At 38.4% G+C, this 24,581-nt stretch overlaps 1 protein-coding gene across 3 annotated transcripts in view; it reads right to left on the reverse strand.

The window, feature by feature from the left end:
• The window catches only part of tial1 (TIA1 cytotoxic granule-associated RNA binding protein-like 1), a 40,495-nt gene extending 18,377 nt beyond the window's left edge, over positions 1-22,118 (reverse strand). The window contains exons 1-5 of one of the 3 annotated variants that reach the window (XM_072557449.1): positions 21,970-22,118; positions 20,203-20,299; positions 10,234-10,332; positions 5,094-5,148; positions 2,278-2,365 (exon numbers count right to left, since the gene is read on the reverse strand). In XM_072557449.1, coding sequence (XP_072413550.1) covers positions 2,278-2,365; positions 5,094-5,148; positions 10,234-10,332; positions 20,203-20,299; positions 21,970-22,103 — 473 coding nt within the window. In that variant the 5' untranslated portion in view covers positions 22,104-22,118. Of the gene's footprint in view, positions 1-2,277; positions 2,366-5,093; positions 5,149-10,233; positions 10,384-10,438; positions 10,458-20,202; positions 20,300-21,969 lie in introns of those variants that run through there. The other 2 variants (XM_072557447.1, XM_072557450.1) reach the window with 2 other exon arrangements.
• Positions 22,119-24,581: the final 2,463 nt, after the last annotated feature.

The raw sequence follows: 24,581 nt of genomic DNA on the forward strand, positions 1-24,581 counted from the left end.
TAGTTCAAAAACTAATACACAAACATTTTATACCAGCCCATTTCTTACACACATTTACACTTGATAAGAGTGCATTTTCTTGGAACCAAATCCAGTTGTAATCTTGATATAATTTAAATTAAATCCGTGTTCATGCACCCACAGCTAATTCTTAAAAATTTACATAAGGAGATCAAATCCATATGCAAACCACTTCTAGTACTAACATTTTTTGATTAGATTCAACAAAATTCCTCAACCGACAAAACTTGGGCAAACTGCAATATACAAGATCAGCACTTTTAAAAGACAGATACCAAAATGACAAGTGCTGATAATATTTAAGTAAATTAATTAGTAAACAAGACTAAACAACATTATCTATGTATACTGATTTATAGTGCAAAAACTACTTCAAAACCTTGGCATTACATTACTGAAAAAATCTTCCATCATTTAGATAATAGCATGGAATTAAAAATTTTACATCAAGGGTACAGTGAACACAGATGCGGCCTAGTTCTGACACCCATTTAGCATAAATTTCTCATCTTTCCAGTAATTTAACTGCAAGCATCTTCCATTACAAATACAAAAACAGAACCAAAACAGGAATTTTCTTCAGGGGAGAGTTTTGAATAAAATAATCTAGCTCAAAACAAAAAACTTTCACATCAATGGGCATCACATTCGTGAAATAACCCTCAGGACCACTGAATCCAGGACAGAAACGTGCATTATTACTTTCTTTTCAGGTACTACTGGAAAGAATTATAGCAAAGAAAAGCCAACAGATAAATTACTGATACAGGTGCTACATAATGCAGGAAACTGCAAAATAGGCCATTGTGAATATGATGCAAACTTAAATACAATCAATCTTCAATGAATTAGCATTAAATTTGCTTGGGAAAATATCAAGTAAGTTCGAGAACTGCTACAGGCCGTATCCCATTTTAAATAATTTAATTTAAAAGAACTATTAATTCTTCCAAATATTCATAAGGAATTAAATAGAAAATTTAGCCACGTTAAAAATTACACTGAAAACATGGGAAAGATTGTGAGCAACACAACGAGCAGGAACAAGAAACCGAAGACAAATACAGCATGAATGAAAACAAATACAATCAAACAAGGAGTGAGAGAGAGAGAGAAAGCAAAAGGAAAGGAAGAGCAAGGAAGAAACAGCACGTGAACGATAAACAGCAAGCAACTGAGTACAAGTGTGAAAACATGCAAACAACAGTAAATACAGAAAAAGAGAAAACAGACAAACTACAGCTGGGAGGGATAAAACAGTGTACAGGAGGAATTGAATGGGGGAGGTGGCAACTTTCCTTAGAATTTGCACGGCAAACGAGCAGATCCTTTGCAAGTTGCACACAGTTAGAACAAAATATATTTCAAGGACCGGCAACATTCATGTGATGTGCATTACAAAATAGATCCGGACTTCTTAAAGCAGACATTCCATTTTTGGGATTGGGTGTTCAAACAATGGATACACTCTGTTCTGAGATTATGAGATAGTTCTGTTCCCGTGCAATCCATGCATTCTAAGAAAATCACATAATAGCAGCACCATTTAAACCAATGGGACTGGAATCACGTTATAGCCAATACAGGTAAGAAAAGTTTGCGTTCTACAAATAATCGTCTATATTCTTCACGTTACAGCCAATCTGCATTGAAGAAATGCATATATTAGCAGAATCAACTGTACCATGAAGCTCTAACGATATGAACAGTTGCAACGCTGCTTTAAATCCTTGCATTTCTTTGGAACTCCTGGCGTGCCATAAATGATGCAACCATGAGGCCTGGCTCCTGTAACAATAGTAGACATTCCAGTGCCTTCAAAAATCCATGAACCCTCCCTTAATTCTCTCCACCCAAACCCCTGCCGCCAGCCTGACCCTGCTCTTACAGGTCTGCACCAACACATTCCATGCTATCAGCTCTGGCTGCGAGGGCAGAACACTTTCCCAGTCTTGGAACAAGTCTTAGGAGAGGATGAACTACTGAAATAGACGATTAGACCACAACAAATCCTACAAGACATATCACCTTACCAGGCATCTATTTTATTCAGTTGCTTTTAAGTAAAAGTGATTTCATTAAATAACTGGAAAAGGAACCACTGCCTTTCTCTTATGGAAATGAATTATATCCTGTTCACTAACAGAACTCGAGGAGGAATATTGGATTGAGTGTTGAACTGATTGAGAGATCTGATAAAATAAACAAACATTCAATTTACAAAGCTTGAATTTTAAAGAACTAGAAAATACTTACGATATTCTACCAAAGGGTGCGAATGCAGATTTCAGATCCTCTGTTGTTATCTCAGGACTTAAGTCTCCAACGAATACATGAAAATGATCTGAGAAGACAATAGTATTGAATGCATACCTTCAGACAAACAATTTCAATTCTACATACTTTCCCTGTAAATTTACATTAAGACCATGCACTAAGCAAAAGTATTAAGCTGATTTTGCATAGACATTCATTATCATCAGCCTCTATTTGTGACTCGACTTTAAGGGGGGATTGGTTCTAACAAAAAACCTTAATTGCTTTATCTGGGGAAAAAAAAATGAGATGCTGGAAGATATTATATCGAATATTCAAAACTGGACAGTGATGCACTGCTTAAAGGGACTACTTCAGAAGAATACTCAATAGAAACTTGAAACCAACTGTGATACTTCACGGTTCTGCTGAGGATAACTATCGTGATGCTATACTGCAATGTTCAGAAAGCCTGTGCTAAGGTTTTACATATGAAACACTGAAGTGCGTTTCATTCAAACTAGCTAGGAACTAAAAAAAGAACTCCCAAGTAAGAGTGCTCCCTGCTGCAAGGAATTTATTCAGGATTGTAGAATTCTCTTAGGCACGTTGCTATTAATATCACTATCTTACAACAGATACCTCAATTAGTCATCTGTGCATGGAGAATGATTTTAGCATGAACATAGATCAGATTTAGGGAACAAAAACATGTGATAGGCAGACTTTGCGACTGGTTCTAAATTTAGTACACCAGAAACGTACAAAACAAAATTATACTTTGGAAGGGAAAAATCAGACAATTGTTCCCTTCCAGAAAATAAAGTGGAATAAATAACATATTGAAAATACTGTAAGCTTAGAGAAAAGTGCACATCGCAAAGATCTAATATGCCACAGAAAATGTGTCCTTTTACTGCTGGAGATCACTTTTGCCAGTAAACCAAGGTTGATTCAAGAGTTCCAATATGATTAACAGTTCTGCTCCATTACCTTCATGATTCAACTGTTTATAGGCATAACTCTTATGAAATGTTTTTGGAAAGAACTGACCTGGTTGATTAAATGGCCTTTGCATATAATGACCTAAATAAAATATTACTACAAAGTGCATAAATTGTTTCATGTGCGCACAGAACACTTACATTATCTTCAATACAAAATTATTTTCATCAACTCTTCATCATGTCCAAAATCATAACTAAGTGACACATAGTGAGATTCTGCAATTTTAAGATTTCAGCTTAGATTTAATCCAGGTTCATGGTTTTAATTATGTTCTATATGTTCATTATCCAGGCTGTTTTGCTCTAACATGCATTTTGTCAACGCAAATTGACTAACAGCGAATGACGAACAGGTACACGGTTTCTAAAGAACGAACTTTTAAAATGTGTTGGCTGTAACTGATTATATCACCAACACTAAATGTTATTTGTGTTGTTTGATTTTTGGACAGCAGAGTCACACAGGAACGCAACGATTGCTCTACAGAAGATATAACTATTTGTCGAAAATTCGTGCTACAAAAGGTCAGTCTTAACCGAATTCTTAACCACGCATGGATACATTGTACAAAATTGGCTCGCATTCAAGTAGTGAGAGCTGGTTTTCAAACAGAAGATATTAGTGTTCTGTAAGTGAGTTTGAGTCACAACATGAGAGATAAAGAATGCATGACGGGCATTACTGAGACTACAGTTGATTCTAATATGAATTCCTGAAATGGAAAACTTCTTACTTCCATTTAAGCATTAAAACTTTTTTTTTTAAAAAGACTATTCTAATTCCTCATAGACTGCAGGTCACCTTGCATTGGATCAATACAGATAAACTTTTGGACTTGAAAACTATGAATGCTGTGGGTTACAAATGCATGTCAACAATAAAAAGCTATTCCACTGAAGTTTGAAGTTTTGTCTCCGAGCATCTGTTAGTCAAGTCAATCCATAAAGTTGGCCCAAAAAGAGAGAGAGGGGCCTGTGCTTCTAGAAAATATTACAAAGTCATGGAAAACAGCAGGCCATTGCCACTAAATAACTTTGTTGAATACTATGTATGGGAGACAGAAATAGATTAGCCTCTCCAATGAAACATAGCAATACCATATTGCCGATTTACTTAATTCTCGAACCATTAAAAAAAGAACCGTTCTTGTTAATTGAGTTCCAGAATTAAATTACCATGATTCCAATATACGCCATTAAATATCAAATTTAAGAAACAAAAACCTCCAAGGAAAGGAGTAATGAAACAGGAAACCTTGCTTCAATTTAAGTGTTTTGCAATAAGTACATAAGTCATCCAAATCTGTCTTTAACATTTTCATCTTGTTTTTAAAAACACAAAAACCAAAAAAAACAGGAATATGTTCATTTGAAAATTCAGCCAAACTCAGTGTCAGTAATAAAATATTTCAGCTAAAACATGTGTATAGCTTAATGCATTACTGGGTCATCATCTACCTAACGTAGATTCCAGACCTAAAGGTCTCAACTCTTGCACCAAATTACAAATATTATTCCCTCTTCCTCTGCAAGGTCATTTAAAATTGCATCATTCTTCAGTAGATACATTTACTTTAAAACAACAACCTGAATGCAAAGAACACACCAGAATCCTTCAAAGGAGCTTCACTGTCTAAGTTAAGAGTAGTGCATTGCAAAGTTGAGACCGTTTTTTATTTAAAAGACACAAAGTCACCCGAGCATCATAACATGGTCATACACATAACATTTTACTTATTTGAAAGATAAGTAGTAAACCCAGCTTCAACATGCTAAGGAAAAAAAAAATCAAGAAAACAAAGCACTTACTAGTTGTATCTTTCTTCTGGCTACTTGGTGTTGTTGCCCAGTTTACTTTGACTTCCTGAAAATTTTAAAATGATGCATTTCATTTAAAGTAAATAGAACATGCTTATTCCAAAATACTGAAGTACAAGCATTTCAAAGTTTTACCAGTATAGTGCATTGTAAGATATTGCATATTTGTGCCAACTAAAAGCTGGAATCAAAAAAGTAATTTTGGATTTGGTGCTAGGCATCAGATCGCTCAGTGGGAGGGCATTTCAGTGACAGTGACCACAACTGCCTCACCTTTACCATAGCCATGAAGAGGGATAGGAGCAGACAGTATGGGAAAGTATTTAATTGGGGGAGGGGAAATTATACTACTATTAGACAGGAGCTGTGGAGTATAAACTGGCAACAACTGTTCTACGGGAAAGGCACAAATGTGGAGGTTGTTTAAGGAGCACTTATTGTGAGTGTTGGATAACTCTGTCCCACTGAGACAGGCAAGGAATGGTAAGGTGACAACAGCAGAGGAGTTTCTCATTAAAAAGGAAGAAGGAAGCTTACTTAAGGTTGAGGAAGCAAGGATCAGGCACAGTTTTAGAAGATTACGGGATAGCTGGGAAAGAACTCAAAAATGGACTGAGGAGAGCTGAGCTGGGGGGGGTGGGGGCACAAAAAAAGCCTTGGTGGGAAGGATTAGGGAAAGCCAAATGCATTCTACACTTAGGAGAGGAATAAGAGAATGATCTGAGAGAGGGTAGGACCGATCAGGGACAGTGGAGGGAACTTGTGCCTGGAATCTGAAGAGGTAGTGGATGCCCCAAATTAGTTTTTTTGCTTCAGTATTCATTACGGAGGGATTTTGTTGACAGTGAGAACGCTGTGGACCAGGTTAATAGGCTTTAACAGACAGACATTAAAGGAAGTAAAATGTTGGAAATTCTGGGAAGCATCAAGATTGGTAAGTGCCTAAGGCTGGAAGCGAGGAATGAGATGCTGCCCCTTTGATGATCATCTTTGCATTCACACTCTCCATGGGAGTGGTACCAGACAATGGCAGGGAGGCAAATGCCGTTCCTCTGTTCAAGAAAGGGAACAGGGAAATCCCTGGGCATTCCATACCAGTCAGTCTTACCTCTGTGGTAAGCAAGATACTGGAAAGAATTCTGAGAGGTAGGATTTAGGACTATTTGGAAAAACATATTTTGATTAAAGATAGTCAGCATGGCTTTGTGAAGGGGAGATCATACCTCACAAGCCTTGAGTTCTTTGAGGATGTGAGAAGACAAGTTGACAACAGTCAAGCAGTGGATGTGGTGTATGTGGATTTCAGTAAGGCATCTGATAAAGTTCCCCACAGTACGTTCATTTAAAAAGTTGGGAGGCATCAGTTACAGGGAAATTTGGCTGTTTGGATCCTGAATTGGCAGACCAAAAGAAGACAACGAATGGAGCAGAAAGTATTCCGCCTGGAGGTCGGAGACCAGTGGTGTCCCGCAGGGATCTATTCTTGGGCATCTGCTCTTTGTAATTTTTATAAATGACTTGGATGAAGTGGAAGGGTGGGTTAGTAAATTTGCAGATGACACAAAAGTTCATGCAGGCTCTACAACATAACACTGACAGGATACAAAGCTGGACTGAGAAGTGGCAGATGTTGTTCAACCTGGATAAATGCAAGGTGGTGGTTCATCTTTGAAGGTCGAATTTGAATGCTGAATACAGGGTGAAAGACACGATTCTTGGCAGTGTGGAGGAATAGCAGGATCATGTGATCCACACACATATAGCTTTCAAAGTTGCCACCGAAGTTGATAGGGTTACTAAGACAAATGGTGTTTTGACTTTTATTAATGGGGGATTGAGTTGAAGAGATATGAGGTTTAGCTGCAGCTCTATAAAACCCTGGTTAGACCACACGTGGAATATTGTGTTCAGTTCTGGTCGCCTCATTACAGAAAGGACGTGGATGCTTTACAGAAGGTGCAGAGGAGATTTACCAGGATGCTGTCTGGATCGGAAGACTTGTCTTATGACGACAGGTTGAGTGAGCTCAGGCTTTTCACACAGGAGAGAAGGATGAGAGGGTACTTGATAGAGGTGTACAAGATAATGAGAGGCAATAGATATAGTAGATAGCCAGAGGTTTTTCCCCAGGGCAGAAATAGCTATCACGAGGGGTCATAATTTAAAGGTAGTTGGAAGGTGGTGTAGGGGATATGTTAGACGTAGGGTCTTTATGCAGAGATTGGTGGGTGCATGGAATGCACTGCCAGTGGTGGTGGTAGAGTCAGAGACATTAGGGACATTTAAGCAACTGCTGGACAAGCACATGGGTGACAGTAAATTCAGGGTTGGTTAGGTTGATCTTAGATGAGCCGAAAGGCCTGTACTGCACTGTAATGTTCTACGTTCTAGACGCTGCATGGATCTGTAATGGTCATGCCTGAAAAATCCAATTGATTCTTCTTTGAAATAGGAGCTTTAGTAATCAGAGGAATACCTATTGACATTATTTATATCAAGTAACTTCAGCAAGTCCATAAAATCCCTCAAGAGACTGTTAGCTGTGTTGAAGGTCCTGGAGTAGGAATATGAGGTGAGTATTCCAATTCACACGCTGTCAGGATTTCAACTATGCACTATATTTATTAAAAACAGTGGGATAGAAAGCCACAGATTCAAATTTGCTGATAACAATGATAGGCAGTAATGTAGCAGCGCAGTTGAAGTCTAATCTTTCAATATCGCTTGCAGCTTTAAGTAAGTAGGCAAAGCTATGTCATCACATGGATTTTAAGCAGTTCCCAGAGTGTGAATAGGTTCAGTTCTTCAATTCGTTTCCAAGTTGACTGTGCGCAAGCTAGAACACAATGCAAGACAATACAAAAAAGCTAATCACAGGAAACATTCCTATTTTAAATCAGGACCACCTCACAGGCAAATGGGAAGAATTCCAATTTAAACGTTACAAAGCATATCACAAGGCAATTTTCAAACTGGTGGAAAGAAAAAAAAGGGGGAGGTCCAAAGAAACTTTAAAACAAGTTAACACTTAAATCAAATGGCATCAACAGAACAAAAAATAAACCAAAATGAAATGCTAGCTTTTATATCTGGAGAACTAGAATAAAGAGGAGGTAGAAGTCACGCTTTGACTGTACAACATCTTGAATAACGATCAGTTCTGGGCACCACACCTTGGTAAGGCATTGGAAGTAATATAGTCTAGTATAGCAGAAAGTGAACCAAGTGCAAAAGTTTGCATTGAGAACATAGATTGCACAAACTAGAGACGTATTGCTGAAATAGAGGCAGTTAAGTGTAGTTGAGGAGATTTAAGCTGTTTCCAAACCATTATGAGGAAATGATAGGTAGATGAGAGAAGCAATTTCTCCTGGTTGGTTGAGCCTTGGACACTTTAAAAATTAGGGGTCAGACATTACACGATGAAGCAGTTTTACACAAAAGGTGTTGTAAATTTGGAATGCATTTCAGTCAATGGCTACCCGTTCAAGATGAACTTTAATCAAGAGTGTGTTGCTAGAAAAGCACAGCAGGTCAGGCAGCATCCGAGCAGGAGAATCAACGTTTCAGGCATAAACCCTTCATCAGGATGCTGCCTAACCCGCTGTGCTTTTCCAGCAACACACATTCTACTCTGATCTCCAGCATCTGCAGTCCTCACTTTCTCCAAGATAGATTTTAAATGTGACATGGATACTTTTTCTACCCAAATGTATTAAGGGATTGCAGATTAAAGTAGGTATACTATGTTAGTGCAGAAAAGCTCTAATAAGTGTTAAATGGTCTACTCTTGTTCCCATTTGTCAACTATATTTTATTCCTATTAGTTATGAACAAATAGGTACATTTGGGTATCTACAGTATTGCTAGAATTCACATTTTAGGAGTAGGCCAGCCAACCCATTAGGGCTTTGCCTTTATTTACATTCTATATAAGACTCCATTACCATATCTGTCTTCATAACCCTCATTTTCCCTCACGTGTCAATGCTCTATAATTCAACCACTGTCAGCAGATTCCAGATGGTGACTTTTCAAATTCCTATTTTTAATTGATCTGATAATGGGTACAGTATATTTACAATAGATTATTATAGTCCTGAAAGGTCACTTGACCCAAAGTTTTACTCTGTTCTCTCTCCACAAATGCTGCTAGCCCAATTGAGCTTTTCCAGCAATTTCTCTTTTTGTTTCAGAATACTTAAGAGTTCCTTTATATTGAAGTTGAAAATGTTTCCTCACATGCACTGTCAACAAATCATTTTATGATCTTTAAGGTTGTTACCATGTCATTAGGGTTTCTCTTTAAGCCAATTGTTGGTCATTTCTTGTTGCTAGTTGCATACTCTAAAATAGTGACTGGGTTTTCTTAAGTGCTCAACTACGTGTCAATATGGAGACGTGAACTGCCTATAACACTCTAAATACTGTAAGGCTCTATTAAATTTAACCTGATCTACCCAGCTAGTGTATTGCTGCTCCTGAAACATATCCCAGAACTTGTAGCTTGAAAAACATGTGGGATCAATAGTTCAATGTGATTTGATTAACTCATTTTTAATTTATTACTGAATGTTAATTCTCCAAGTCTAAATGAGTCAGATCAAACATGATTGCAATTTGTAATTACTAAAGCTGGAAAACTTCTTATCCATACCAAACCAGAAAGTCTACATAAGTAGATAAAGAATTGTTGAACAAACAACTTTGGTTTTAGAATGATTCAATAGAGACAGCTCTACAATAAAGGCCTTCCCTTTCTAATAACGTTCACAAATGTTTATTAAGAGTAAACTCATAAGAGTTCTAAGCATTTTTGTTACTCAAATACAGAGTTTATAATAAAATTTGGTACTTTTATGACCACATTTGAGATAGCTGGGAATCATTATCACCTATTGAATTGTTAACTATTGATGGATTCCATCAAATTACATCACGTTGAGAAAATCTTACTTTGCAGATAATGTTTTACTAAGTATTATTTGTTAAGTATCATATTGAACCTGTAATAGCCCAAAGCAAGCAATTGCATTTTGAAGAATTAAACACAAGCACTATTCAAAGTATTATATCTTAATTCTTCCAGCTAAATTCTCTCCTCACTCACCCTTCAGACACGATAGCTTACCTTACCCATTATTTTACGGCCATTCATTGCAGCTAATGCAGCTGCCGCATCCCTATGCTCGTAGAATTCCACAAAGCAATATGGGTCATTGCTTGAATGCTGCAAAACAGAAAATCCAACAGAAGAGTTCACCCTTCTGCTTGCGGTTTGCTGAGAAGAAAAATTCATGAAAACTTAGTACAAAGAAGCCAAATGAAATACTTACAGATCTATATTAAAGCCTTTTACTTTTATAGCCAATCTGTCCATAAACACAAACAATTTAAAAGGAAATTACAGATCATTTAACATCTCTGAACATTTTATAATGTAATACAGGGCTTCCCCAGGCTTCTAGGTATATTTAAGAATTACCTTACCACCTAAAAACAAAACAATATGTAGAAATTGCTATTTTTAAAAAATGCTGGAAATCTCAATGAAAACAAATTTCTGGAGGAACTCAGCAGGTTAACAGCATCTGCTTTCTGCCCAGAGATGCTGCCAGACCTGGAGATTCACCAGCACTTTCTGGTTTTGTGTAAAAATTTCTAACTTGTTGCCTAATTTCCACAAGTTTTGTGCTGCAAAGAACTGCAAATATCGAGATGGTTAAACTTTTACAAAGTATTGCAATTGCAGTTACACTGATCTTTCCCCACCTGCATTCTGTAATTTAAACAGCTTACATTATGCTGGAAATACAGGACTACTGCCAAATGAGCACTGAGTAAAATTAATTTACAGATAAGTATTAAATACAATATCAAACAGGCAGATGAAGCATTGAGTTAATTAAATGTCATTAAATTAATGCTCAAATTTGACGCAGTTCTACTAGACAATTAAGGTAACCTTATGGATACAAGTTTGCTCGTTGAGCTGGAAGGTTCGTTTCGTTTCAGCGGAAGCTCACTGATGATGTTACCTAGTATGGTGGTGATGAAACATCTGAAAATAACCTTCCGGCTCAGCGAGAAAACTTTATATCCAGAACCTCAGCCTGAGCTACAAATCTTCTCAAAACTCGGTTAAGATAACTTTATGATTAGAACTCTGACAATGAATTTGCAAAAATGTAACAAAATAAATGAGAAATAATAAATCCTTCAAAAGGTGCTATTTTAGGAAAGTCGCTGATTGTAACAAGTTGCATCCTGATTCAAAAACGTTACTCTAATCTTGAGGTCTAAAATTAATACAAGAAATTACTTTACCCATTCAATAATACCAAGCATGTCCTTGATTTGGTATTTAGTTGGTGACTGGAAATCAGCACACTACCAAGATGAAACATGCTCAAACTGAGGTATTCAAAATAATGAAACCCTCAATTGTTAAAGTCAACCACTCACCAAATTGCTCGAAATCTCCAACAGTTCAAGATTCAGTCAGTAATGATCCCAGGTTTTGAATCCATGTTTTCTAAGCATGTGCACTATTATTTTGAAAGCATAAGTACACATACACACACCAAGTAATTTTCAAAAAGAACACATGAATGTGTCAAACCCAGCATAATGAACTGCATGATCAGCACAGCAATTTTTTTTCCCTTATTTGTTCACTTGTTGCGCATCTCTGGCCAGGCTAATTAGCCTAAATTCAATCATGAGTCAACCATATTGCTGCAGATCTGAAGTCAAACAATGATTCCATGTTAATTTTTGGTTAACATTTAATTCCAGATTTGTTTTCTTGAATTTCACTGTCTACTGTGGGATTCAATATCATGTCTTCAGATCATTAGCCTGGGTTTCTTGATGATTTGACATGTGACATTACCATCAATGCATTGTTTCCCCGAAAGTGTGGCATTAAAATAAAACTACTTCTGCATTGTTGTACTGATATAGCATTATTTCTGGGGGTGAAAACAAGAGTGTCCTGGCATCTCTATTCTTTAGAGATCAACAACATAAATGAAAATCAAATTTTACTGAAAATCTGCATGGGACTTTTGTAAAAAAATATATTCACTTGTTTATGTAGCCATCACTGGCAGGCCAGCATTTACTGCACATCCCTAGTTGCCCTTGAGGTGGTGATGGCGAGCTGTCTTCTTGAACCACTACAGTCCCTGCACTGTAAGTAGACCCACATTACATTAGAGTTTTGTCCAAATTACACACACCTGAAGGAAATCTACAAAATTTATGACAAAATCACAACTTTGAGTGCATGAACTAAACAAAATCAGAAGTCTTTTCCTTATTTGAAAGCATTCTTTTCAAAATACAAAGATCCCCTTCACTGAAGTGTCATTGTAAACAAAACTTAGGCCCAATGCAATGATCAATAAATGTTGCCAAAGAAATTTATCAAAAACAAAATATGGAGAACATATATAGGTACACCAGCTAAGTGCAGACATCTTCAAGGAACAGCAACTCACCCCAAAACTCAGTATACTTCCAACTTGCAAGGTCTATGCAACTGAGCGTGTACAACATTTAACACAATGTATTAATACGCAAGTTAAATGGCACAATGCAACATTAATCAATATCTACCCTTTGTTCAAAACTGGTGACAGGCAGCTGCATTACCTAAATAGAAATCTCATTCCTAGTTGGGGATGTGGAATAAATGATCTTCTACACCGAAGTATTTAATTACAGTTTTCATCTAAAGCATTGTATTGTTTAGCTTATTTGCCTAGAAATAGAATTTAAACCATCATCTCCTATATTGGGTGCAATATCAAAACAATAGTTGCTTTCAGAGCATTTAAAATATATGTTGACAAAAGAATATCACAACCAGAAAATTTAGTATGGTAATGATATCAACTTTTCCTGGTTCCTCTCTTAGCAGCCAACTATTCAATCTTCAGCATACCCAAGCTCCACAAAAACATACAATGATAAGGAATTGCAAAAAGAAGCATTTTGTGCCAGTCACTAAACCAAGGTTACATGAACTTAAGTGAACAAATTTCTTTTCAAATCTTAAAAAAATATATACATTAGAGAATAAAAGCTCAATAAAGCCAACTCTCAGGTGATTCTGGATTTAAAGTGCAGTATTCTAGTGAAACCACAGAGGACTCCAGATTCTAGTTATGCATGGAAACATAACCCTTCAGCAATTTTAGATCATTTCATGCACAGTATATCTCACCATCTAACAGGTGGACCGAGCTGAGCCAAGACTGCCCAGACCACACAATAAGTTATTTTACTGCACTAGTTAAAATTCATAAATGGTACATTTTTTTAGAAAAGGGACACTTGGACTATTCCAGAAGGGCAGAAAGTCTCACTAGCAACCTGACCAATACTTATTCATTAACTAACACCAAAATTAATAATTGTCACCTGTTTCCTGAACTTCACACTACACAACCACCATGCTGCCTTATTACAAGATTGAAAACACTTCAATAGAACTCTACTGACCACGAAATCTTAAGATCATTAAAAATGCTATCCAAATGCATTCACTCTTCAGTGGAGAAAGTGAGCAATTGAAAGCTAAAACAAATGAAATAAGTCAAAGCTGCATACACCATACAATCAACCAGACAAATTATTATTTTAACACTTAAAATAAATAGACAATCTTATGCAAATAACCAAGGCAGTAAACAGTGCAGATGAACAAGTAGAACTTTTGACGGATGCACTATTTTTGAATTGTATTCACATACCCATCCAGATGCCTTTTAAATGCTGTAGTTGTACCAGCCTCCTCCACTTCCTGTGGCCGTTCATTCCATACATGCACCAATCTCTGCATGAAAAAGTTGCCCCTTTTAAATCTTTCCCTTCTCACCCTCTAGCTTTGGACTCCCCTACCCAAGGGAAAAGACCTCTAAGAGTCAATCCCTTACATTCATGTTTGGTTAACAAATCTACCAAATTCAAAATCAAAATTTACAAGTTCGCATGTCAATACAATAGTTCCAAAATACCACCAGTTTTCCAACCTGACACTTAAAAGGTCTGGCTCTAACTTTCAAACTGCACCACCAGGCTGTAGATTCAACAACCAGAAATAGAAATAAATATCTATTTATCTTTTTGGAATTCAACTCATGAGACCGGTTATCATTCTCACAAGCCTACACCACACTCCCACCAGAGCCAAATTTCTTTTCCTGAGGTGCTGTGTCCAAAATGCCTTACACTAGTCCAGATATAATCTAAATTGGGTTTTACAAAGCCAAAAACATAACTTCTACACACATGTATTATTCTGCTGGAATGAAAACATGACATTAGCCTTTTTGATTACTTTCTACGCCTATGACATTTTCATGATCTGAATCCCGAAGTCTGTCTGGACCACACTGTTCTGGTTTCTCACCATTTAGAAAATATGTAATTCTATCCTTTTTAAAAAGGGTCCTAAGTGAACGGTCTGCCTTTAGATGTACAGAAATCTTTCTGCCACAATTTAGCATACACTGTACTCAATATCACCTACACTACTTATTTTTGTCATATCAGCAAATTTGGTAACGTGGCTTTCTATCCATTACCAAATCAATAACATAATCCGAAGGGACACATTACCACCTACCAATTAGAATACCTGCTCATGGTCTGAACATTTGTTTCCTGCTGCTCAGCCAATTTCCTAACTTAGTCAGTGAATTACCTTAGAATTTCAAAAGTTTCAGTTTACAACCAGCGATGTTAAATCGAATTAGTTCTGGTAGGCCATTCAAATTACCACAAATATGTATTACATTGTTAGCTTTTCAAAAAGGCTTTAGCAATTGTCAAGTACAACCCATTCCCTACAAATTCATGAAAGATCTCTTTGGTCAGTGGATATTTAAAGGTGCTCAGTCACTAGCTTTAACTCAGACATTCTAGTAACTTCCCAATGTCTGCTCTGTAAACAAGTCAATAATCCCCATTTTCTACACTCACTTTTTTGACAGAATGACAAGCACAACATTTTCCTAATCTAGATTGAAATAATTTTGGCAGATAAATTAAACCATCAGCAGTGCTCTCACCTATGAAAACATTTGGACGGAGACCACCTAGTTTTGGTGATTTGTCACTGTGCCATTACATTGGCAAATCCCTGTCCTTGATTTTCTGCGACATTCAACAAGCAAAGCTCAACCTCTACTGCAACTACTGACCCCAAGTAATTACTCGACATATCTATCATTTCCTTATCTTCATGAACAATATCAATTATCAAGTGTCCAAAGGCTCTTGATTGCTTCTGACCTCCCTCTTTCCTAAAATGATACCCTCAAGTATGGTCATGGATTACAAGCCTTTTTTTATTTTTAAAAAAAAGAATTGCACCTTTATTTGACAAGATCATGGCCATTTTAAAAAATGCTTTCAGTTTAATGCTGTCTCTTACCTTTGCAGCTAGCCTAACTTAAACCGAAACTGATGTTTTGAGAGTCTGACATAGGGTTTGAAAAATAAGTGATCAGATCAATATCTTCAGCAGATAAATGCTCACGCATATTATAACATTAGCAAATGAAACAAGTAGTATCATGGTCAATGATGTTTGCAGATGTCATGGAGCTATGTGGTGCAGGTGACAACATGATTGAGTATCTGGAAAACGTACAACAATTGGTATCAACACTGAGTTTGGTAATAAAAGAACATTTTAGTATGGTAAAGTTTGAGAAGTACAGCCCAGGTAGGAATAGCAAGAGTGCAGTGGAGGGTTCTAACAGAAAGCAATGCTTAAACCGAAAGTAAAAACCTAAACGACAGGTGCAAGACAAAAAATTGTCAGTGCAGAAAAAAGGAAAACATCAAAAACAACAACTGGATATTACTGAGGTATGGGTGCTGAAATCACTGTGTCAAATATTCAGAAAGGACAAATTTGGGAACTAGTATATCAAGAGGATGGAAAATATTGCAGCAGCAAACAAAATAACCAAGTAGAGATTAAAATCATATGGTGATCTATTACAGACAAGAAACATGGTGATGTGAGTAATGGGGTGGGACTTGAACGAAGAAAAGGAAGACCCAAGACCAGATGGTCAGTTAATCTGTGTGTGTGTGTGTGTTTGTGTGTGAAGACCCCAAAAAGCACATCAGGATGTTAGCTAAATCTGACTTATTATGAATATGACATATCCTTCGAAGTCATCCAAGAAACACTACCTTTCTGACATATGCTAGTCTGTTTGCCCAACAAAAATAATTAAAACTCATTAAAAGCCCATTCTCTCCGGCAAATGCTGGTTTATATTTGTATTCAAAAGCACCTCTGCCACAGCTGCTGCCAGGGATCTGAAGCACAACTCCAAGTAGACTTCAATTCTGTTCGATCCTTGATGCAATCAAAGTCAGGACTCCATTACCCCTCATTATTGCCTCCCTTATCATTGAAGCTACAGTCAAGAAAGCACACCAACACCTCTATTCCCTCAGGAGTAAGGAAATTCAACAATTCCACAATAACTCTTCCCAATTTTTATAGACGCGCCATAAAAAGCACCCTATCTGAATGCATCACAGTTTGGTTTGTCAAGTGCTCCGTTCAAGATTGCAGGAAATTACAAAGCTATGAACACAGCCCATTCCTTCCAGTGACTCCATCTATACTTCACATTGCCTTGGGAAAGCATCCAATAGAATCAAAAGATCCCTCCCAACCCAAGTTGTATTCTCTTCCATTAGAGAAAAGACACACGTTTGAAAACAAATACCAACAGATTCAAGAACAGCTTCTTCCCCACTGTTGTCAGACTAATGATCGGATCTCATTCCAGTTGATCTTTGTCTGCACCTTCTCTGTAGATGTAACACTATTCTTTATTCTATTATATTACCCTAACGTAATACTTTGTCTAGATATCATGCAAAACAATATTTTTCACTATATTTCAGTACATGTAGCAAACATCAAATCAAATTCTTCTTTAATCGTTAAGTTTACGCTCCTCCCTCAAGCATTTTTACAATCTTCTCTTTAAAATTTGCAATATGGTATATTTAACTTCCAATAATGGCTCAAATAATCAGACCTTCCTGGTAGAATTTGCACTTTTATTCCATTTGATTGACTTTTAATGCAAAATAGAAACAGAACACTTACTTGTTCTGCTCAACTACTTAAAGTCACATTTCTTAATTTCTCTCTTCTGGTTCAGTTACATTACATCTTTCAGTTTCTTTCACTTGTATTGTTCAAAGCATTATTTCTGAGTGCTCCTCCACTCGATTCCCTGGTTTCTGAATTAATATCGATACTAACTTTTTCACTCGAGCCTACCCCTCAACTTCCCAATCAACTCATGTTAAATCTCCGTTTTTGCCAACATATCTGGTCCCACACCAATTCAGGTAGAGTCGACCTCAATGGTACAGCTTCTTCATCCACTAAAATGGAAAGCCCACTCTTTTCCACACTAATCCAATAGCTATCTGGTCGCCTTGTCTATCAAAACCCCAATTTACTCCTGATTCTAGGAATAATCAAGATATAACTCTTCAAGTCCTGTACTTCAATTTAGCTCCTAGCCCCCTGTATTCACCAACAAGTCAACACTTGCTTAAGTTCCTATTCAAACGTGGGTCACAATAATCACTTTCGCTGCCTTCAATATCAAGCTAATTAAAAATCGCAGTCTACTTCAACACAGACACCACGTCACGTGGAAGTTCTCATTCTGCTTCCCAAGAAGGCTAACAGTCTCCCGAATCATCGAATCCCTTTCTCCTATACATTTTCATTCTTCTTCCTCTCCCATTTTGTACAGTCTCCTGTACGCAGGAACTTAGACTGCATTCTGGCTACCCTGCTAATTGCCTTTATACTTATACTGTCAGGTACTAAGTATATTGAACCTTTTGAATGGAGTCAATTTACACAGATTCTCATTTTCTTACATCCTGTATTTTGTAAATTATGGGCTACGACAATCCCATTTTGAACCTGTACCTCTAAAATGTAGCCAAAGTCTCCAGTAAATGATGCATGCACTGCACCAATGTGCCCAAGTCACCAACTTGAACCCCAACTCAACTGAGCTGGTAAGACTGCACAGCATGGTGGCTCAGTGACTAGCACCACTACCCCTCAGCACCACGGATCCAGGTTTGATTCCAGTCTCAACTGACTGTTCATGTTGAGTTTGCACGCTCTCCTCACATTTATGTGAGTTTCCTCGACAGTCCAAAGATGTGCGGGTTAGGTAGATTGGCCACGTTAAACTGCCCAGAGTAGGTGGATTAGGCATGCAGAGTTACAGGGATAGGGTAGGAGAAAGGGTCTGGTTGGAACACTCTTCAGAGGATCAGTGTGGGTAAAACAGCCTGTTTCGATACTGTAGGGATCCCATGATTCTAAGCAGAGAAATGTAGAGATTTATTTAGGACAGCCTTTCCATCAACAATCTCTCAGAATTCTGTCCAAACAGAACTACTGTTATCCATTTAGATATTAAACCTATTGTCAATATTACAGGAACTATAAGCACTGGAGACAAAAAAATTAAGTAGTACCTACTTCTCCAAATTCCTAGGTTTTGCACTCTGTTTATAATATCATGTGCCCAATACAATCTCATCTCTATGTGAAACTGTAAACACATTACACTTAGTTTTGCACATTGAAGTGTGCTTTGTTTGTTTATTTTAGACAGGTTCACACAAAGGGTTCAATCCAAAATTTCAACTATTCACTTCAAAAATCATTTACTAGACAGTAGATTACGAATACAATGCTCTTAGAGCAATTTTAAAAAGACTTCTCTATACTTATATTAGATTGTTATTTTTGAACTCATTGGTACACATATCTTCAGAGCTTCATGAAGAAAAACTCAGCAATAGATTCACTCATGGATACAAATAACAAATGAGACGCAAGAAGGTTCTTGATTGCTTGTCACTCCATATCAAGGTACATCTCAATTTTTGACTACATAACCATCATAATTTTATACGGTCAAATTCAGTCAGCCGATGGTAAGAATTATTAATAAATTTCTTGCAATTTATCTGGAAATAGCACCAATTTTAGATAAGACTAATGTAGTCAGACAGGTGGAAATCAATGGAAATATTTTCTGAATATATTTGGTTGACAACATTTTATGTCATTACCAGAGAAAGACGAATATGCTTGTGCAGCAATGAAGTGACACTTTAGCACTCAAGCAGCTGAAGTACATAAATGTGAAGACCAACTCTTAAGACGTAGAATTTGAATTAACAGGCAATAGCAAAGTAGAAAATGCAAGTATAGCAATGATCAGAGTGGGAAAAGAATTGGGATTATATAAACTGCTACACTGCCAAGGCGCTGACCTAAATCGTGCTGCTCTGGTGAACAGTCAAATTAGCAAAAGGCACGTATGCAGAGGGAGTAGTGGGAGAAAGGCTGTCCCTCAGGTGCTTTAAAAATAATTCCACTAGTCAGGTCAGAGTAGCAAAAAACCCAGATCCTCTTATCAATAGGTAGTACGTTGCTCTCCAGAAAAACGAGAATGTATATAGCATGGCCTAGAAAGATTAGTGTTTATCCTCAATTAAAAGATTACAGTATAGCGGTAAGTTTTTCTCCACCCTTTTCGCACCCTAAAGGGATTTAAAACGTTCCCACTATAGAAGATCCCCATTTATTTTAATTTGTGCAACTGAATCTGAAATTTACTCAGAAACCAGTTGCATAAGCAATAACTATTTCCACAAAGCGGCAGTTCTCCTCTCAGAAATCTTTGTAGCTTTAACCATATGTAACTAAATTCTAGGAGTACATAAATTCAAAACTGTGTACTATCATAGTTGTGAATTATGCCATTTATCGGTATCCTACTTGAAGCCACTCAAAAGAATGAAAGCTGGATTAGCATTGGGATCATTTCATTTCACTAAACGAAATCAATACCATTTATGATAATAGGTGGTTCTTTAAATGAGTGCAGTAGAAATTGTTTAAGTGCAAAACAAGCTTTAAAAGTGGAAGATAACTCATTAATTTTTATAGTGAGCTTATACAATCTTTCATAGGAATGTAATCATGCTGTGTTCTTACCTCAGTAATCATTTTACAACTTTTGCATGGACCAATCTGACTAAAAAGTTGAAGTATAAGGGCTTCTGTCACATCTCTAGAGAGGTTACCTACGTAGCTGAAACAAAAACATTTGAATGTCAGTTACAACGGTCACAATTATCAAATTAGCTTTACTTCTGTACATTTAAAAATAATTTAACAAGTTGTTCTGCATGCTGTGATCATGCCTAATTAAAGGCAAGATCACATGTTACAACTACCAACAGTACTTAGGACACTGGAAATAAAGGCAGAAACTGAGCAGTTCTGGCAACAGCTGTGGAGAGCGAGACAGAATTAATGTTTTGTTCAAAAGGAGTCCTCTGTGTTGAAGTAGCATCTTATTGGACTTGAAACATTAATTCAATTTCTCTTTCAACAGATGCTGCTAGACCCTAGTTTCTCCAGCAACTGTTTTTTAATTATGTGGTGCAGACATTCCAGTCCATTTCACTTAGTTTTCTCTAACAGTGGTACAGTATATAAACAGTTAGATTTCAGACAGCATGAAATAGTAGTTCTTCTGTTCAAAGTCCACTAAAATGTTGTTGCACATTTCTTCCAAAGAATGTTTTTTTCCAGGAGTTACAAACTTGGGAATGTCTGGAATGTACCCTGGAAAGAAATCTAAAAGCATGAAGTCTCCAAAAGGCAGTACTAAAAGAAGTGCCATAAAACATATGGACACACACAAAAAAAAAGTTATTGATTCATCAGGGAGAAAAGGTATTTGGCATTTGAATTGTTTAAACCTTGTTTTTAAATCAAGCAGCAATTTTGGCAGTTGTCATTTTTGTAAAACAAAAACCAAATATACCATATTAAATCATGATCAAAACCAAATACATTCTCCAAAATGTTTGTACAAGCACTGAAATCAGTAACATATTCACAGCTAATGTCTAGCCCAAAATTCCTGAGAGAACAATTATCCACCTAAGTCATTGCCGTGTTGGATCTGAGCAATCTTCCCTGATCTTTAATACGAAGAATTACTACTAAACTAGACATGTACCACCAAGTGCGCAATGCCAGAGCAGAGTTTTGGAACAAGCGCTCTTACAGAAACGGGCAGTGGTAGAATAAACATTTACACTCCCTGGCCACTTGTTGACCAGGCGACGTGGATAAATCTACCGACATCAGACCCAAAAATAGAGCCGAGTTCTTTTTTTGAATACAAACTGTAAGTGGAACAAATATCTTTGTAAAGCAGAACATGTGCTCAGGCCGATTTTAAAAAAAAACCAGAAGCGTTGCACCTATTTAGCCGAAGGAAGGAAGGAAGGAAGGAAGTTTGTACCCCGCTCCCATCCCCCACCCCCCCCCCCGCTCCCTCTCCCCCCCCCCGGGACTCATGGGCCTCCTTCCCCGGGGGAGGGGGGGGCAGGAGGTGGGCGCCAGCTGCCGGCTTCATTCGCTGAGGCGGCTCGTTACCAACAAGAAAATGGATTCCCCTCAGCCCCGGCAGGCCCCGAGTGACGGGTTCGGCCGCCAGCCCTCGGTGAGGAAGGTGGGGAAGGGAGTGGAGGGTTTCCCCGGTGTGTCCCCCACCCCGCTCCGGGAGCCCAGGCCTTGGCTCACCGCCTGGGAAGGGAGTGAGTGTGAGGGAGGATTTACACGACACCCATTCCCCCCCCCCCCCCCGCGCGCGAAAACAACTTTTATTTTTTAAATATAATAAAAGACCTTCCGCACTTTGCCTCCCCCCACCCCATAAAAGAAGACGGCCCTCGTGTCACTCACAGGGTGCGCGGGTACGAATCGTCCTCCATGTCGGGAGCCGCCTCCGCCGCCTCAGTCTGTCCCTCTCTCTGTCTCCGCGCCCGATCCTGCAAATGGCGGAGGAGCCGGTGAGTCAGCTCAGGCCCCCAGCGCATGCGCAGACACCTCCCCCCCCGCTGACTCTGGGAGGATTCCCAAACTTATCCTCATATCATCCCCAAGACAACAACAACAACTCCTCAAATCAATCCCCTCCCTCACTGCTGACTCTCTGGGAGGATTCCCAAACTGATCCTCAATTCATCCCCAAGACGACAGCAACTCCTCAAATCAATCCCCTCCCTCACTGCTGACTCTCTGAGAGGAATCCCAAACTGATCCTCAATTCATCCCCAAGACAACAGCAACTCCTCAAATCAATCCCCTCCTTCTCCTCCTCTTCATTCGTTTCCCTCACTGCTGACTTTCTGAGAGGAATCCCAAATTTATCCTCATTTCATCCCTAAAATAACAACTCCACAAATCAATCATTTCCTTCTCCTCCTGCTCTACAATCGTTTCCCTCACTGTTGACTTTCTGAGAGGAATCCCAAATTTATCCTCATTTCATCCCTAAAATAACAACTCCACAAATCAATCATTTCCTCCTCTTCAATTTCCCTTCCTCACTGCTGACTTTCTGGGAGGAATCCCAAACGTACCTTCATTTCAACCATAAAATAACAATTCCTCATATCAATCCCCTTCTCCTCCTCACTCACAGCTGACTCTCTGGGAGGAATCCCAAGCTTCATCTCATGTCACCCCTAAGATAACAACAATTCCTCAAATTAATTCCATCGTCCTCCTCAATCCCCTCCTCCACTGCTGACTGGGAGGAATCCCAATCTTATCCTCATTTCATCCCCAAGACAATAACAACTCTCCAAATTTATCTTCTCTTTTATCCACCCCCCCCCCCCCGCTCCTTCTCGAGGAGCAACACCGAATTTACCCTCAATTCAAACATAAGACACAACACCAAATCAATCTCCTCCTCCATTGCTGACTCACTGTCTGAAACTTCGACTCCTGCTCCTTGGTTGCTGCCTGGCATAACCCAAAATTAAGGCTTGTGTGTTTTCAGAATGAAGAATGTTTCAACACCTTCAATTTCAATTCAAATAGCCTACCTTTCATTCCTAATTATGCTTGTCACAAGGCATCTTTACATAGCAATATTACCAGATCAGAAATTGAACCAAGCCGTCCCATATCAAAATGTTAAAAATAACACAACTGCAGGTTATGGTCCAACAGGTTTATTTGGAAGCACTAGCTTTCAGAGTGCTGCTCCTTCATCTGGTGGTTGTGGAGTATAAGATCATAGGACACAGAATTTATAGCAAAAGTTTACAGTGTGATGCAATTGAAATAATATACTGAAAAAGACCTCGGCTGTTTGTTAAGTCTCTCATCTTTTAAAAGGGCATGTTGGTTTCAGTTCTTTTATATGTAAATTGTATAATTCTTTAAAAGTTACATTCTCAAGTGAAATTTAACAATAGGCGCCATGTTGACCCAGATAATGCATTGAAGGTGTGGGGTGCCCTGTGTGAAGCTGCCTGTGCCTCAATGTTCAGACTGATCCTAATCTTAAAAAGAGATTTACAGAATCTGAGATGGATTCATGCAGCTTTTGAGCAAAATAAAATGTAATTCCGCAAGTACAAATTCACCTCGCAAACTTATACGTGTGTGTGTGCATGTGGGTGTGGGTGTGTGTGCGGGGTGGGGGGGGAGGGATGAGTGTCTGTGAGAGAATGTGTGTATGTGTGTCAGTGTAAGTGTAATGGGGTATAAGTCTGTGAGAGGGTGCATGTGTGAGTGTAGGTGTGTGTGTGTGCGCGCGCATGCACATGGGGTGCAGTGGGGTCACCTGTAATGTGACATGAACCCAAGGTCCCAGTTGAGGCCATCCCCATTGGTACCGAACTTGGCTATCAGCCTCTACTCGGTTACTTTGTGTTGTTGCCTGTTCCAACATTTGCCTTGAAGGATGGTCACCCGAATGTCTGAATACCCCGAAGTGTTCTCCAACTGGGAGGGAACATTCCTGTCTGTTGATTGTTGCGCCATGTCCATTCATCTGTTGCTCTAACCTTTGCTCAGTCTCACCAATGTACCATACTTCAGGGCATCCTTCCCTGCAGTGTAAGAGATAGACAACTTTGTCCAAGTTGCATGAGTTCCTGCCACGTTCATGGTGAGAGGTGCCCCCCACGTGTAATGGTAGTATTCGTGTCGACACTCTGACACATCTTGCAGCATCTACCGTGACAAGGTTATATGGTGTTGTCCTGAAAGCCCGGCAGTTTGCTGCGAACAATGATCTGTTTGAGATTTGGTGTTTTTTTAAAGGCGAGAAGTGGAGGCCTTGGGGAAAATCTTGGTGAGGTGCTCATCCTTGTTGATAATGTATTGCAGACTACAAAGAACGTGGCGTAATTTTTTGCCACAACCACCTAATGAAAGAGCAGCGCTCTGAAAGCTAGTGCTTCCAAATAAACTTGTTGGACTATAACCTGGTGTTGTGTGATTTTTAACTTTGTACACCCGAGTCCAACATCAGCACCTCCAAAACATGACATACC

This window comes from Chiloscyllium punctatum, chromosome 38 (genome assembly GCF_047496795.1).
Source record: "Chiloscyllium punctatum isolate Juve2018m chromosome 38, sChiPun1.3, whole genome shotgun sequence".
NCBI lineage: Eukaryota > Metazoa > Chordata > Chondrichthyes > Orectolobiformes > Hemiscylliidae > Chiloscyllium > Chiloscyllium punctatum.